Here is a 14,573-nt window from a genome sequence, read left to right as displayed (position 1 = left end):
CATATGAGTAGGCCAACAAGCCAATGAATATTTTTTAAATATGGTGTAAAACATAATGAAATTAAAAATTAAAAGGACTAATTAGACTTTTTATTTCAGAAATCAATGTTTAAATTAATGGGTTTCTATTCAATATATGGAAAAAAAAATCACTTCTAGTTTAATTAAAAGAAAAATAAATTTTTATTGCCTTCTTAAATAAATTGAATGATATATAATGTAGAAATTTGTTTTTCCAACATATTTAAGAAAAATAAAAATGAAGTTTAGAACGTTTCCTATTTATTATTTATTTTCTTTCCTGCATGAGAAAACAAAGATTTGATTTAGGGTTGTCAAAGATCTAGAAGTGCAGTTAAAAGGTATGTTGTGGCTTTTGGGTATTAGATTTCTCTGTTTGGTTGCTGAGAAAAGCAAAGAAAAGAAAAGAAAAGATTTTTTTTGGTATTTGTTTTACGTCAACCTTTTTTGATAAGCCAAATGGGTGTACTTCTAAAATTTAATAACGGGTTGGAATTGAAGTTTTGTTCTTGAGCATTACTACATTGTACGGACCTAAGGATTTCATACTTTAGCCCACACCTTTGAAGGATCATTAAGCATGAAACCTTTGCTCTTTCCAAGTTCCACAATTCCAAGATCAGGTTTGATTAACATAAGCTTTTATAAATCCATGGCCTTCCCAAACCCATGACCTCTACCTTTCTTTACTCCCTTCTGAGGTGTCCTAAAAGTTGGAAAAAGAAGGGGGGAAGGGTTAGCAACCATCATGATAGAACAGTGGTTAAAAACTGGTTAGGTCATACTTGTGTTGGGAAATATAGAACCACACTTTTGTGGAACAATTGATCTAAGAAGCCTTTTGTGAGTAAGATTATCCTGCAGTTTAGATCAAATGAAAGGTCTGTTCCTAAGGTGCCAACTGATCATTCTAAGTCCTAATGACATTCAGAAGAAATTAAAAGGCTTTTGTAGATATAGTCGATAGATAATTGGTTGATCTATTATTAGATGTAACTCTCTGATGTAGGACAACCCTAGGATGGTTGTTTACAATCAAATAGGTTGGTTAGGGTTTTAACTTTTTAGGGTTTAAGAAGAGGAACAAGTATGAAATTTATCGTAGGAAAAAAAAAATAAAAAATGAGAAGAGAAGAGATAAAAACCTTAGAATCTCAATAAGGCCTTTTAGGAGTATCACCTAAAAGAAAATCAATGGAATCTCACCATTGAGGATTGCAATACTTACAAAAAAAAAAAGTGATATTATTAACATCAATCAAAATTACTTTGATTTACATCGATTAGCCTTATTTATAGATTTCTCTAAGAAATCCAAAGTCTACTAGGATTCTAATAACTCATTATAACTCTAATTCTAATTGGTTTATAACCTAATTAACTAATCATAATTTGACTCCAAATACTAATCTTACTTAATTCAAACTAATACTAATTCTAATTTAATTCTGACTAATATTAATCCTTCTTAAAGTTTATTTATGTCTTTCCTTTTCTTTTTTGAATATACTTTAAAAGCCTTTCCCCCATCAATTTCCATCGGCTTGAAAGAACTCGGCTTTGACTTGTTAGATTGATGGGGAAAGCCTTTTAAAGTATATTCAAGAAAGGAAAGAAAAAATATAAATAAACTTTAAGTATGATTAATATTAGTTGGAATTAAATTAAAATTAGTATTAGTTGCAACTAAAGTAGGATTAGTATTTGGAGTCAAATTATGATTACCTAATTAGGTTATAAGATAATTAGAATTATGGTCGTAATAACTTATTAGAATCTTAGTAGACTTTGAATTTCTTAGAGAAACTTATAAATAAGACTAATAGATGTGAATCAAAGTAATGAATTAATTGATGTTAATAATATTATGTTTTTTTTATTATAAGTATTGCAATCCTTAATGGTGAGACTCCATTAATTTTCTTCCAAGTGAAACTCCTAGAAGGCCTTAGTGAGACTTTAAGATTCTATATCTTCTTGGTCGTATCTTTTTTCTCTCTATTATTTTTCTCTACCATAAACTTTATTCCTTATTCATCTCCTTACACCCTAAAAATAAAAACCCTAACCCACCTATTTGAGTGTAGACAATCATCCTAGGGTTGTCCTACATCAATTTTGGTATTAGAGTGGAAGTTCTTAGCTTGAAGGCATATGCAATTAAGGAGTGGAGCAACTTATGCAAGCAGAGTTTCAAAAATACTTCTAACAATCAAGATGTTGCTACAATATACTTAGAGGAAATTTCATCCACACGGCAATCCCATTAAAATGTTATAATACAACTAAATAACAAACTTGATGAGATCATGAAGATATTAGAAAAGAGTCAAGAAAAACAATCAATTGGAGATGAGATTGCAAACTATCAATTTAGATAATCGTTAAGTAGATCATGCGAAGAACATGATAATTTTATGATGAGGAATCAAAAAAAGGGTAAACTCTTCGAGCAAGATGATGATGTGACAAAAAAGGTACACCTAAAAGTTGTTGAATTTTATGGAAAATTAAATCCAATAGCTTTTCATGGAAGATTACTTTAATTGACGCAATGCTCGAAAATAGAAAAGCTCGTTTTGTGAAGGCAAAGTTGAAAGGACCGACATGTTTATGGTGGCATAACATTGAGAATTAACTTCATAGAATTGGACAACCACCTATAAAAGTTGAAAGGCAAAGTTAGATTTAATTTTCCATAAAATTCAACAACTTTAAGGCGTACCTTTTTTTGTCACATCATCATCTTGCTCAAAGAGTTTGCCCATTCTTTGATTCCTTATCATAAAATTGTCTTGTTCTTCGCGTGAACAACTAGCAATTGTCTAAATTGATGGCTTGCAGTCTCACCTTCAATTGGTCATTTTTCACGACTATTATCTAATAACTTCATGACCTCATCAAGTTTGCTATCTAGTTGTATTATAGCATCTTGATGGGATTGTTGCGTGACTGAAATTTCCTCTAAGCATATTGTAGCAACATCTTGATTGTTAGAAGTATTTTTGGAACTCATGCTTGCATAAGTTGCTCCACTCCTCAATTGCATACACCTTCAAGCCAAGCACTTTTTCTTTGATTCCAAAACTGATGTAGAACAACCTTAGGATGGTTACCTATAATCAAATAGATGGGCTAGGGCTTTCACTTTTTAGGGTTTAATGAGAGGAACAAGGATTATGGAGAGAAAATAAAATAAACAACAATAGAGAGAAAGAAGATAAGAAGAGAAGAGATTGAAACGTTGGAGTCTCACTAAGGTCTTCTAGGAGTCTCACCTAGAAGAAAATCAATGTCATCTCACCATTGAGAATTACAACACTTGCAAAAAAAGAAGAAGTAATATTATTAGCATCAATCAAATTACTTTAATTTACATCAATTAACCTTATTTATAGGTTTTTCTAAGAAATCCAAAGTCTACTAGGATTTTAATATTCTATTATGATTTTAATTCTAATTGTCCTATAACCTAGCTAGCTAATCCTAATTTGACTGCAAATACTAATCATATTTTAATTCCAACTAATACTAATTCTAATTTAATTCCAACTAATGTTAATCCTACTTAAAGGTTTAAATATACTTAAAAAGCTTTCCCCCATCACTCTCCTACCTTAGTGATTTACAATTTCAAATAATTTAATTATGCTATTATCTTCTTTTGTTATGCACATTAGATTACATATTATTCTCTGTTCTGCTAATTTTGTATTTTTTTTTCTACAACTTTTTGAACACTCTTTGTAATGGATATGCCTCCTGGCTGGTACTTTCTAGATTTGGTGTCATGTATCAACATTTTGACTAGCTCTAGTATAAAAACCATCCTTATCAATAATTTAAGGAAATGTATGAATTTGTCTGGGGTTTAAGCAGTTTGATAGAATAACAAAAAGAAAAAAAAAATGGGAGTGAACAAAATGTGTCAAGGTTGGGACTTCTCTTTCAATATTGAGGCTAGTTGACAATGACATCAGACAAGCCCATATCATAAATGTCGCTCTATAATATTGAGGATTTGGATGAACCAGATTGATTATATCTTTTTTCGGGTTTAGTTTCTCACAGTAATGTATGATGAGGTAGGATCTCTTCTGTCTGAATCTCCATCTGGGGAATCTGCAGAAAACCCTGTAATGAGAAAAATATATTCAACAAGGTTTTAAGCATTGTTTGAAGAGAAGTGCTCTTTGGCTCCCCAGAAATTGTGTTATAGTTCTTCCTCGTTAACTGTTTCCAGTGTCAGATGGTGAAACCCTTGTCCTCTCTTGCCCCGTTGGCCTCAAAACCAGCTCACATTTTACTTCTGTTTCAGAATTGTAGGTGGAGAGTATCAACCAAGATGCAGTTACCATACATTATGCTCATAAACCATGGATGCCTAACTTCTGAATGGAAGTTCAGATCCTTTACATGCTTGTAGAGGGAGGGGCTCGGAACTGCACTAAACAGTGCCACTTAGAGCCCTGTAAGAGAGCTGAAAAGCTCTAACTTTAGAGTTCGATATATATCATGAATCCAAATTCCACCACTTTTACTTCTTGAAAATTGGTAGTCCTGATTAACTAGAAATCTTGAGTTCAAACCCTCCCTATTTCCCATGGAAGGTATGGAACTGCATGTGAAGAGACCCAACCAGCAGACTTTTAAGTCCCCCAACTCCCCCAGTGGGTATCGGACTGCATACCGAAGACTTAAAGTCCTCCACACGTGGGGAGGCATTACATTGTGGGTTCAAAAAATGAGTTCAACCCCTGAAAACATATGTTGAGACTGTACATGAACCAACTAATATGCAAATGCAATCCACCCCAAAATTTTCTCATCATGCAATCCAGGAGTAGCTATAAACTTCTGATATTCAAAAGGAAATCAACATTTTAACATAAGCTCTATTGTATCAATGGAAGCAAACTATAGTTCATTCAAATCAGGGTAGTCAACCATAAACTTCTGTTCAAGGGTAGTTTTAGTGAGAAGCGAGAACCTCCTTACTACAAGAGTGATGTTTTAGAACATACAGCCATGTCCAACACCTTGTAGCTAAGAATATGTCAGATGTTAAACCTAAGATCATGATTCAATTGTTATTCAGCCATCAAACCCTTTTTGCAGTGCCCAAGCATTGTGTTTGTTTTTAATGTATGATTGGATAATAAAATTCTTCAAGGCTTTCAAATATTTGGCAAAGTTAAAATTGTAATAACATAGTTCTTGACCTAGAATGAAGACAATGTTGCATAATTGAAAGGGAAAAAAGAAAAATGTAGGCAGGGAAGGCAAAATTGCTACAAGGATTTCAGGATTAGTCATAGGATGATTATGCATCATAGGGTGATGATGCATCATCATCATCATCATAGGGCGATGATGCATCATAGGGCGATGATGCATCATAGGATGATGATGAGGATGATGATGATGCAAGATAAGACCTTCTAAGGCGCCTGTATTTTGCAGGGTCATCCCACCAAGTTGGGGTACTGATGATTGCCTGTTCCAGCCAATCCTTCTGCACCTCCTTCTTTGTAGAGAACCTCTTTAAGAATCGTCTCCAGTTAGACATTGCACGCTGTAACCGAATACTCTTCTGTCCTCCAAAAAGATATTTGATGTAGTCCCTTGCCAGCCGAACCATCTCCTCACCATCAAGGAGGTATATATACTGCAATTTAACCAATGAGCGAGAGTTAATACATATGGGTTTGGGGCACACCACGAACATACCACCAGGAAACCTTTTCTTTTTTCCTTTACTGATAGGAAGAATACCAGGAAAGATGTATCGCTAGGAATCATTCGTTTCAAGTGCTTGCAACTGTGTGATGATGAACATTGGTGAAATTCCCTATACCCATCTCATTAAAAGCATCTCAATGTAATTGATGAAATACTTGCACCTACTATCATGCCACAAGGTTTCGTTTTTATTACAGGGGTCGTTTATTTTGGTTCTTTGCAAAAATAAAGAGATTGGTCATGGTAGGATAAGACTATCTTTGCTCCATTTCTACAGTTGTGCCAACACATTAGATATACTGGATCATTTTCCAACCTCAATATTACTTCCAATTCAAGTGACAAGCAAGAAGAACGTTACTAACATATGAAATTTCCAATGAATTGGAGATAATATTGTGGTATGTGTAAAGGGATACTTCCATTACACTAGAATCTTCCCTTGCTTCTGACTCTTAATGGAAAACAATGTGCTTTAGAATTTCTAATTGTGAGACAGAAAACGAGAGATATTATTACCAGCAATATAAAGGCAACAGTTGCTAAGAACACTTGCACTGCTTCATCCATAATCCCAGAAAGGCCTTCATCCTCTGATCCACCAGAATCGCCTCCACCACCACTTGGAGGATTTCCACCACTGCCTCCATCATCAAAGTATTCTTGTTTCTCAATTTGTTTCCGTAACACATCCTCCACTGATGATTCCTTCTTAAAATTTCCCATGGCTTTCTCAAGAGCTTTCCATGGAGAAGCCTGAAGAAAGTTAGAAGTCGAATCAAATGAAAATAATTTATAAGTCAAAGTAATTTATGAACTTCTCATTCAATCAGGTTAGTCCAATACATGTCCCCTAAGAGAGTCCATGCCTTATATTTCCACAACCAAAAGCAGCTCAAATCATCTTTTTCTTAGCAAAAATTGGAGGTAGAAAAAAAAAATCCACTTTGAATGGCTGGAAATACAAATAATCGAGGTGAAAGGAAAAAGAGGAGTTGGAACCATTTATGATATCAAAACTGATTTGTAACCAACAGCTGTTATAAGTCAATAAGATTACTCTGAAAGTGTATTCACAAAGAAATTAGCAATTAGAATAACCAAACCAAACACAACCAACAACCTCAAAACAAAATAAGCATAGTTTTCTGCATTAAATCCAGTGAGTTTGGAGCACTTGGAATAGGTAAATACATGGTAAATGAGATTGCAATAAAAGAATAAACAGGGGTCATGCTTAAAGTTTTATTTTCTCCACAGCTAGTCAAGCCTGGAGAAAGGGGGTTGCATTATGCAGACAGCCAGCCAGCACAAAACCTATAAGAAAATAAATACTTAAATCCCCGAGGTTCCTAGATGGAGCTATATGGCAAAAAAGGACTCATATACTCAACTTTAAGTGGTTGAATGTAAGGCGTTGTTGAGGTGACACTAGAGAATTGGGTTGGTCTGCTCTTCTGGTTCAAGACTCTAGGACAATGCTGAAGATAGGAAGGCATTTAAAATTATGCAACCACTATGATCAGCTTACTCAACCAAGCCTTAATCCAACATGTTTGAAATTGATACATTGAATCCTTTTTTGCCAGTTAGCTTTATCAGAAGCCATATCCTCCAATAAATCTTTGAAACACAAAACATTTGAATGATTTAAAGGAACTACTAACATAAGAGTGATGATACTCCCTCCGAATGGATTCTCCAAATTGCTTCTCCAACAAGACACAATGCAAAAATATGCAGAAATGCCCTTAATTTACAAAGGGAAATCACAGGGTATGTTTTGTGTCTCTTGGAGAAGCAATTCAAAAAATCCATTCAAAGAGATTATCGTTTTCTTAACGCCATTTGCAAATGTAGTGCAGATTATAATGGATAAAAATCAAGATAAATACTCAAGTCATAGCTGCTAAAAGAAAAACCATACCTTCAAACTGCATAATTGTATCTCAAAACTCAAAAGAGACCACCATCCACAACTGGGACTCATGGAAACAGGTCAACTTAGGGAACTCACTCCCATTTCCCATTTTATACAATATAGTTAACTGCCCACATTGGTCTCTGCTATATTCAACCACACACTCAATGAATCGACCATTATACACATTGATCAACTATACATGCATATGGGCCTGATGGGGTTCTCAAATTTGAAATTAGACTAGGATTTTAAAAACAAATCACAAATGGGGTTGATCAAAATTGCTTTCCAGAAAACCACTCACACACACATGGGTTTGATGGGTCAATCAAATTTCTCACAAAATTTGATCATCGCATCATCTGATTAGGTTTCTAGAAAGAAATCACAAAAGGGGTTAATTATAAGGGCAGCACTCAATCATCTAAACTGTTCCTCACAGACCAAATTGAAGCATTAATCATCCATTCAATGAATCATCACATACCTCACTGTCACCCTCAGACTGTCCTTTCCCACCAAACAAGCAAACAGGCATGCACTGCTTGTATGTCCTTGACGCATTCACAGCAGCAATACTGCTACTCTTGAGTCTCAACCCAGTTGCCCTGAAAACAATTCTGGGTGTTTGACATATGCGCATCATCCCAGAAGGCGAAGGAGAGGCCTTTGTGAATGGTACAGCCATGAGAGCTGGACAAGGGTCTGAAACTGCAACAGATGAGATGACCATGAAGGAAGCCATGTGGTCCCTTTCCTTTGCTTATCTTGCCGTGGCCATAGAGGAACGCTTTTCCTCTGTCTCCGACTCTCTGCAACTTGGTTGTTTTTGAAAGGGTTTTTCCAAGAAGATGAGGGAAGGAGGGCAAAATGGTCATGTTGATGGTTTTAAGAGGGTAAATTTGTCATTAAAATATGAATTGGTCATGCGCTATACACGTGCCTTAGATTAGGGCTTGGGGTTTATGAGATAGAAAATTATTTTCATATTAGGGTTTATATATGCACTTTAAAACATTAATCTTATTAATATATTCCAACTAATTCCAATATTTTTATAATTTTTTTTAATTTATACATTAATAACACGTGCTTGCCAACTTACTTAAAATTGACATGTTGATAAAAATAAAAATATTATAAAAATTAAATTGTTGGTTGAATATATTTTAAATTTTTTCAATTAGTAATAATTTTATATAAAATGTAGAAACTAAAAAAACAACTATGAATTAACCATTTGATTTTAAAAATTATTTTAGAATTAGAGTTTGTTTAGTAGTAATTTAGGAAACATTTTTAATTTTTTTAGTATTTAAAAATATTTTTTTATGAAAAATTTAAAGTGTTAAAAATATTAAAAATACTTTCTAAAAATTTTGTAAAAAATATTTTATTATAAATTAAGATAGTGAATATTTTTAATCAATTTAAAAAATGTTATATTTTTTATTTAAGAGTCTATTTTACAATGTTTTTAAAAATCACTTTTAGTCTGAAAAGTATTTTTGAGGGCTCATGGATGGACGAAATAATTTAAATAAAATTATTAATATTCTTTGTTTTTAAAAGATAGAAAATAAGAAATCTATTTAAATGCCACTTGAATGATGCATTCGTTTTTTAAGTCGATCACCCACTACTAGCCAAGGGGATTATACTAAAATTTTGATTAAATTTTATGATAGGGAAATATATTTAAAAAATGTGGATAATTATGATATATTTTTAAAAATTAATTAAATTAAAATATATTTTCATATGATGAAAACACTCTAAAAAATTATGTTTAATTAAATAATTTTAATAAAATAAAAATTAATTTTTGCATTATACTTTCTATTTTCGAATAAAATTCATATTTTTTTAATATGATTTATCTGTATTAAGAAAAGTCGGAAAATAGATGTTGGAACTAGAAACATGTTCTCAATCTTCAATCCATCATTTTTCCAATCTTACTGGTAAGCTTCAATTCAATTTAAACCCATTATTTTTTTGTTATCCTCTACATATAATTTTTTTAAAAAATTTTAATTTTATTTTAAATATGCTTTCAAATTTTTTATCATGTTGCTTGGTTATTAGCAACCAGCTCAGTGTCAATCTCACTTTCTGTAGTTGTAGATCTTGGTTCCCATATTTTTGAATCTATAATTGTGGTTGAAAAAAATCAGATTATTGTATTGTTGATACGAATTGTTGTTTTCCTGATAATGGGTTTCATCTCAGACGGATTTTCTTTCTCTGTTTGCCCCCAGGTGAAATCTGAAGAAAGAAAATGCAGTCTTTGAATCGTTTTCGTTGTCTCTCCCCTGCGTCCCCTTGTTTCAGATGGCTGGCATCGCGTGGTTCTTGCAGAAAATTGTTCATTGGAGGTATCCCCCTTGTTCTGTATGCTTGTGAATCAATCAATTGTGATATTACCTTTTCTTGTTTAAGATATTCTTTCTAGTTTGGCATCAAAATCATATTACTATGGAAAATGTAATTAATAATAGCCTCTAAATTTTACGTTAGTGTTAATAGGAAATGGGTTGTTTGAATTCAAGGTCAAACAGTTGTAGAATTCTGTGATTTTGGGAATGTCCTTATTCTTTGCTTTCAGATGCAGGAGTAATGTTTGTCAAAATGCTTCTTAGATGATGTGGAGTAGTCATTGAGAATCTAGATGCCTTGTTTGGCTCTGTGGAGTGTGGATGTACTGAGCTTTCACCTTGTAGGGGGGAAGGGTCATGACCATAGCTACAATGCTCGGATCTTCCAACCGCACCCCAAGTATCGACACAACATGGGTGTGGGTGGTGGGTATGAGATCCTTGTTGGAAGTGAACTTTCCTAGAAATATTTAGGGGCCAGAAAGAAAAAATTGTGATAAAAGAGAAGAATGAGAGTTTTTATCAAAGCTATCTTTGTTTTTGTTATTGATATATATATATTTCTTTACTATCTCATACCCAAGTGTCAGTGATTGTTATTAAGATCCTTTTTGCCAAATCCCATGTTCTAAAATTTGTTAGTGCAAGGGATTATACACCTAGACACATACCATACCTGACACCTGTATTCAGACCCATGCAACATAGGACCATAGTATTGCTCTATTAAGTTGTTGAGCAATTTTGTGGTGAATGCCTTGCTTTTGACATTGCCCATCTCTTTTGGAAAGGGAAGGATTTGAGAAGCGTAAACCATGTATGATAGATCTTTAACCATTTAGATCATATCAATCTTTGTACTAGAATCTTCTATTCAGTATTGAGAGCTAAACCTAAACTTCAGATGGAGATTGTGGGCTCTTTATATATATATATATATATATATATGTATTCTAAGAAAATTTTCTCATACAATGGATATGGTGTTATTCTTTTTAGTGTATCTTTAATGTGTGAAAAATAAAGACAAAAAACTCCTAAGATGGCAAAAACACCATGCCCATTTTATAAGCCAACTTGGTATGTTCATTGGCTTGCTTGCAATCTTGTTGCAAGCATTCGTTTGGTCATCACCTCTTTTCTGTTACTCTGTTAGCAGGAGTTTTTTTCTTCCCTCACCTTCTCCTGTCTTGGTATATTTTTGTTTTTTTGTAGAAAAAGTGAGAACTATTTGATTGAAGGGACGAGATAATACCCATATTTGGAAAAACAACTTCAATGTATTGAAAATTGCACATATAGGCTCATTTAGACATTTTTACCCTTAAATTTTTTATTCAAAAAGTACGTAAATTTTTACCCTTAAATTGCACATAGCTGTAAAGACTAGTAAATATGAGCAATTGTTTGTCTACAAAGTATCAATCACAAGGGGCCCAGTACTTGGTTCTTCAGCTTCCTATTCTTATTTAGTTACTTCAGATCAAGATGCTAATGAATATATATAATTCAAGATGCAGGTCTTTCTTATGATACCAATGAAACCATTCTAAAGATGCTTTTGGACAGTACGGTGAAATAATTGATGGTAATATGGTGGGACATTAGCTATATTTGCTATCTTTGTCATTGTCTATAACCATGAAGTTTTTAAGGCAATTGTGTTATCACGTTTAGCAGTTAAGGTTATATGTGATCATGTGAGTGGGAAATCAAAAGGCTATGGGTTTGTGCAGTTCACTTCTGACGATGACGCCCACATAGCTTTGAAAGAGATGGATGGTCAGGTAAATCTCGAGTGTCATGGGCTTCTCTGTCTTCACTATAACACAAAAATGTTATTACCTTACCTATTAATGTTGTGTTTTATGCTCCCTTTCAGTCACTGGATGGTAGAAATATTCGGGTGACTTATGCACACAAAGGGTGAATGGTTGACTACCAAGGGCTGATGTCAGCTTCAGTAAATAAAATATTTGAGTGAGTATTATTCGTCTACTTGTTCGGTTTTTTTCAAATAGAGAAAAATATTCTGAATTGAATTTGATGCACTTGGTTACACCATTTGATGGGCTCCACTGACATACCTGGTCATGGCAGTTCATTTAAGAAAGTGACCAAACTATTGAATCTTTTGGTTGGATCTAAATTTAATCTTGAAGTCTAGGATAAGTATTGAACATGCATTATGATTCCTTCCCTTCCCTACTTTTCAATGAAACCGGGTGTTCTTTCCATCTATTCCGGTGAATTCACTGCTAAAGAGTGAATCAATAGGAACTGCTCAAGCGCTCATGACGCTAAAAATTGGGCATTCCTGATGACACGGTATACAATTCACCAACTCAGTATCTAGTTCTTTTTCAGGTTCAGGGTTGAATGGGTGTATGTCTCTCCCTTCCAATAACTGGCATTAGTTCAATGCCCATTTAGTTGACGCTGACAAGTTAAAGTTTTGGGGTGTGAAGTTCGGTTTTTGTAATGGAATTATACTTTCTCTTCCTAAACTGGAAATACACATACATTGAGAGTTTATTTCCTTCAAGTAACCCAAGCCCCACAAACCATATAGCTAAGTTCATGGACAGATATAAGTTCTTGATTGAGATAGATGTGATGTTGATTTTGCAAGGGAACTTTGGTTTTACTTTTGGTGCCTGGGAATAATACAAGGGATTATCATATCGTTTTGTTGTTTCTCCATCGTTTGTATATTCATCCGTATGTGAAGAAGGATTTGATTAGGAAGGATCTCATGGTTTTATTTGAAAGGCTCTGATGTGTATCAACTGAAACCGATAGTGTTAATGCAACCACATGGTGAGTTGATAGTGATTTACTAGGCCCCGATTTAGTGCATTTGATCTTCAACTCTTAGATTAGCATTGAGCATCCCTTGTAATTCTCTTCCCTACACTCCAATGAGAATCCGTGTTTTTTTCATCTGTTCTCATGATGCCATCTGATAAAAGAGTGAATTATTAGAAACCGCCCGAGTGCTCACCATCCTAAAGAATGAGCTTTCCCGATCATATTACCTTATTCACCCACTCTTCTTCCTGTTCCCTTTAAATGGTATAGGCTAGAACTAGCGGGATCTGCATTCCTTCCTTCATGCCCATTTAGTTGATGCTGTTAGGTTAAAATCTTTGTTCATGAAGTATGAGCCATATTTCCTTAACAAATGTAAGTTGTTCTGGATTGCTTCCCGTGCCTTTGGTCGCTGGAAAAGAGATGGGCTTTTGCATCCTCAAGGCCCCGATCCATATCTACTGAATATGATGGTATTAAAGCAGCAAGAAGATGAAGTTCTGTAATTTATTCTGCTAATAAATTGGCCGGAAAAATGAAAGTTCACAGAGAAAAACAGAGCCATCTTCCTCCCTTAGGAAGGATTTACAACTTCTTATATTGATTTAACTTGAAACTTCTTGCAAGTTGAATTTCAGTAACCCTAATATACTCTTTTTTTTTTCTCTTTTTTTTTTTTTTCGAGTTTATTGTTATTTTTCGCCTGGTGTATACATGATTATTCTTGGCAGGATGGATGGTAACTCTGTACATGTTGCTGATTGCAGGAGGGACCAAGCAGAAACAAGCTAGAAAACAGGATCCAGGATCAAGTGTTTTGAGTTGTATCCTTCACTTCAAGTTGAACTGCTGGTAAGCAGATGGTTTTTCGTGTGTCGAATCATGTAAAAATCTCGTGTACCGTTCTGTGATGCACGAGTGACTTATTTGTCAACTTTTTCACTATCACAGTCAATTACATCATACCAAGGACTACATAATTCACCAAAATATTTTGTAGTTGTTGTAAGGGATGAAGGTTTAAGAATCTATAATTACATTGTTGGAGAAACCCTAGACCTTGTGGGTGATTTTTAAACAATGTGTCTTACAACTAGTATGGATGTGCTCTCAATTTACTTTGTCAACCTTTTTAAGGAGGTGTTGGCAAAGGAAGAATTATTCAATGTGTTTCTCAATATGTTTTTTTATTAATTTATAATTTTTTTTTTTGAGAATACTTTATAAGTTTCTATTTAAAAACCCAAAATCAAGCTATTTTCGATTTCAAATGATTAAGGCTATGTTTGGATATTGGAGTATTTGAAGGAAATTACAAAGAAAAAAAAAGAGAGGAAAAGTAGAATGGAAGAAAGAATAAGGGAAATAAAAAATAAATTTAAAATTAATAAATTATTTTTATATAATATTTAAACATTTTTACTTCTTTAATTCTTTTATATAAATATTAAATAATTTTAAAATATAATTTTTTAATAATTTTAATAATATTTATTTATTTATTTTTATATAGAACTAAATACGGTAAAATAATTTTTCTTAATATTTTTTTTTTCTTAATATTTTTTTCGGAACCAAACATAGCCTAAGATGTGAGTCAAAATTTATGGGGAATTAAAAGAGAATTAACCTCTAAAAGTTCCAAAATTTTATTTTTATTTATTATAGAACACTATAAAAATTATAAATCATTTATA

General features: G+C 33.3%; 1 protein-coding gene and 1 pseudogene across 1 annotated transcript; one reads left to right on the top strand and one right to left on the bottom strand.

The window, feature by feature from the left end:
- Positions 1–5,154: 5,154 nt before the first annotated feature.
- On the bottom strand, positions 5,155–8,515 carry LOC117910181. The gene is made up of 3 exons (XM_034824239.1): positions 8,175–8,515; positions 6,283–6,519; positions 5,155–5,689 (listed from the first exon to the last, which is right to left on the bottom strand). Exons 1-3 carry the CDS (start codon positions 8,430–8,432, stop codon positions 5,345–5,347), a joined length of 840 nt encoding a protein of 279 aa, XP_034680130.1. The 5' UTR covers positions 8,433–8,515; the 3' UTR covers positions 5,155–5,344.
- A 1,240-nt stretch (positions 8,516–9,755) lies between these two features.
- On the top strand, positions 9,756–14,003 carry LOC117910185 (annotated as a pseudogene).
- Positions 14,004–14,573: the final 570 nt, after the last annotated feature.

This window comes from Vitis riparia, unplaced genomic scaffold (assembly GCF_004353265.1).
Source record: "Vitis riparia cultivar Riparia Gloire de Montpellier isolate 1030 unplaced genomic scaffold, EGFV_Vit.rip_1.0 scaffold644_pilon_pilon, whole genome shotgun sequence".
NCBI classification, from domain to species: Eukaryota; Viridiplantae; Streptophyta; class Magnoliopsida; order Vitales; family Vitaceae; genus Vitis; species Vitis riparia.
This window is presented reverse-complemented; position numbering and strand designations above follow the sequence as displayed.

What these genes read in the sequence shown, in the direction of transcription:
- LOC117910181 (XM_034824239.1), bottom strand. Translation starts at nt 8,432, where the DNA reads ATGGCTTCCTTCATGGTCATCTCATCTGTTGCAGTTTCAGACCCTTGT. An exon ending in AGTCTGAGGGTGACAGTGAG is followed by an intron (nt 6,520 to 8,174) that starts GTATGTGATGAT and finishes AACTTTCTTCAG; the next exon opens with GCTTCTCCATGGAAAGCTCT. An exon ending in CTGTTGCCTTTATATTGCTG is followed by an intron (nt 5,690 to 6,282) that starts GTAATAATATCT and finishes GTTAAATTGCAG; the next exon opens with TATATATACCTCCTTGATGG.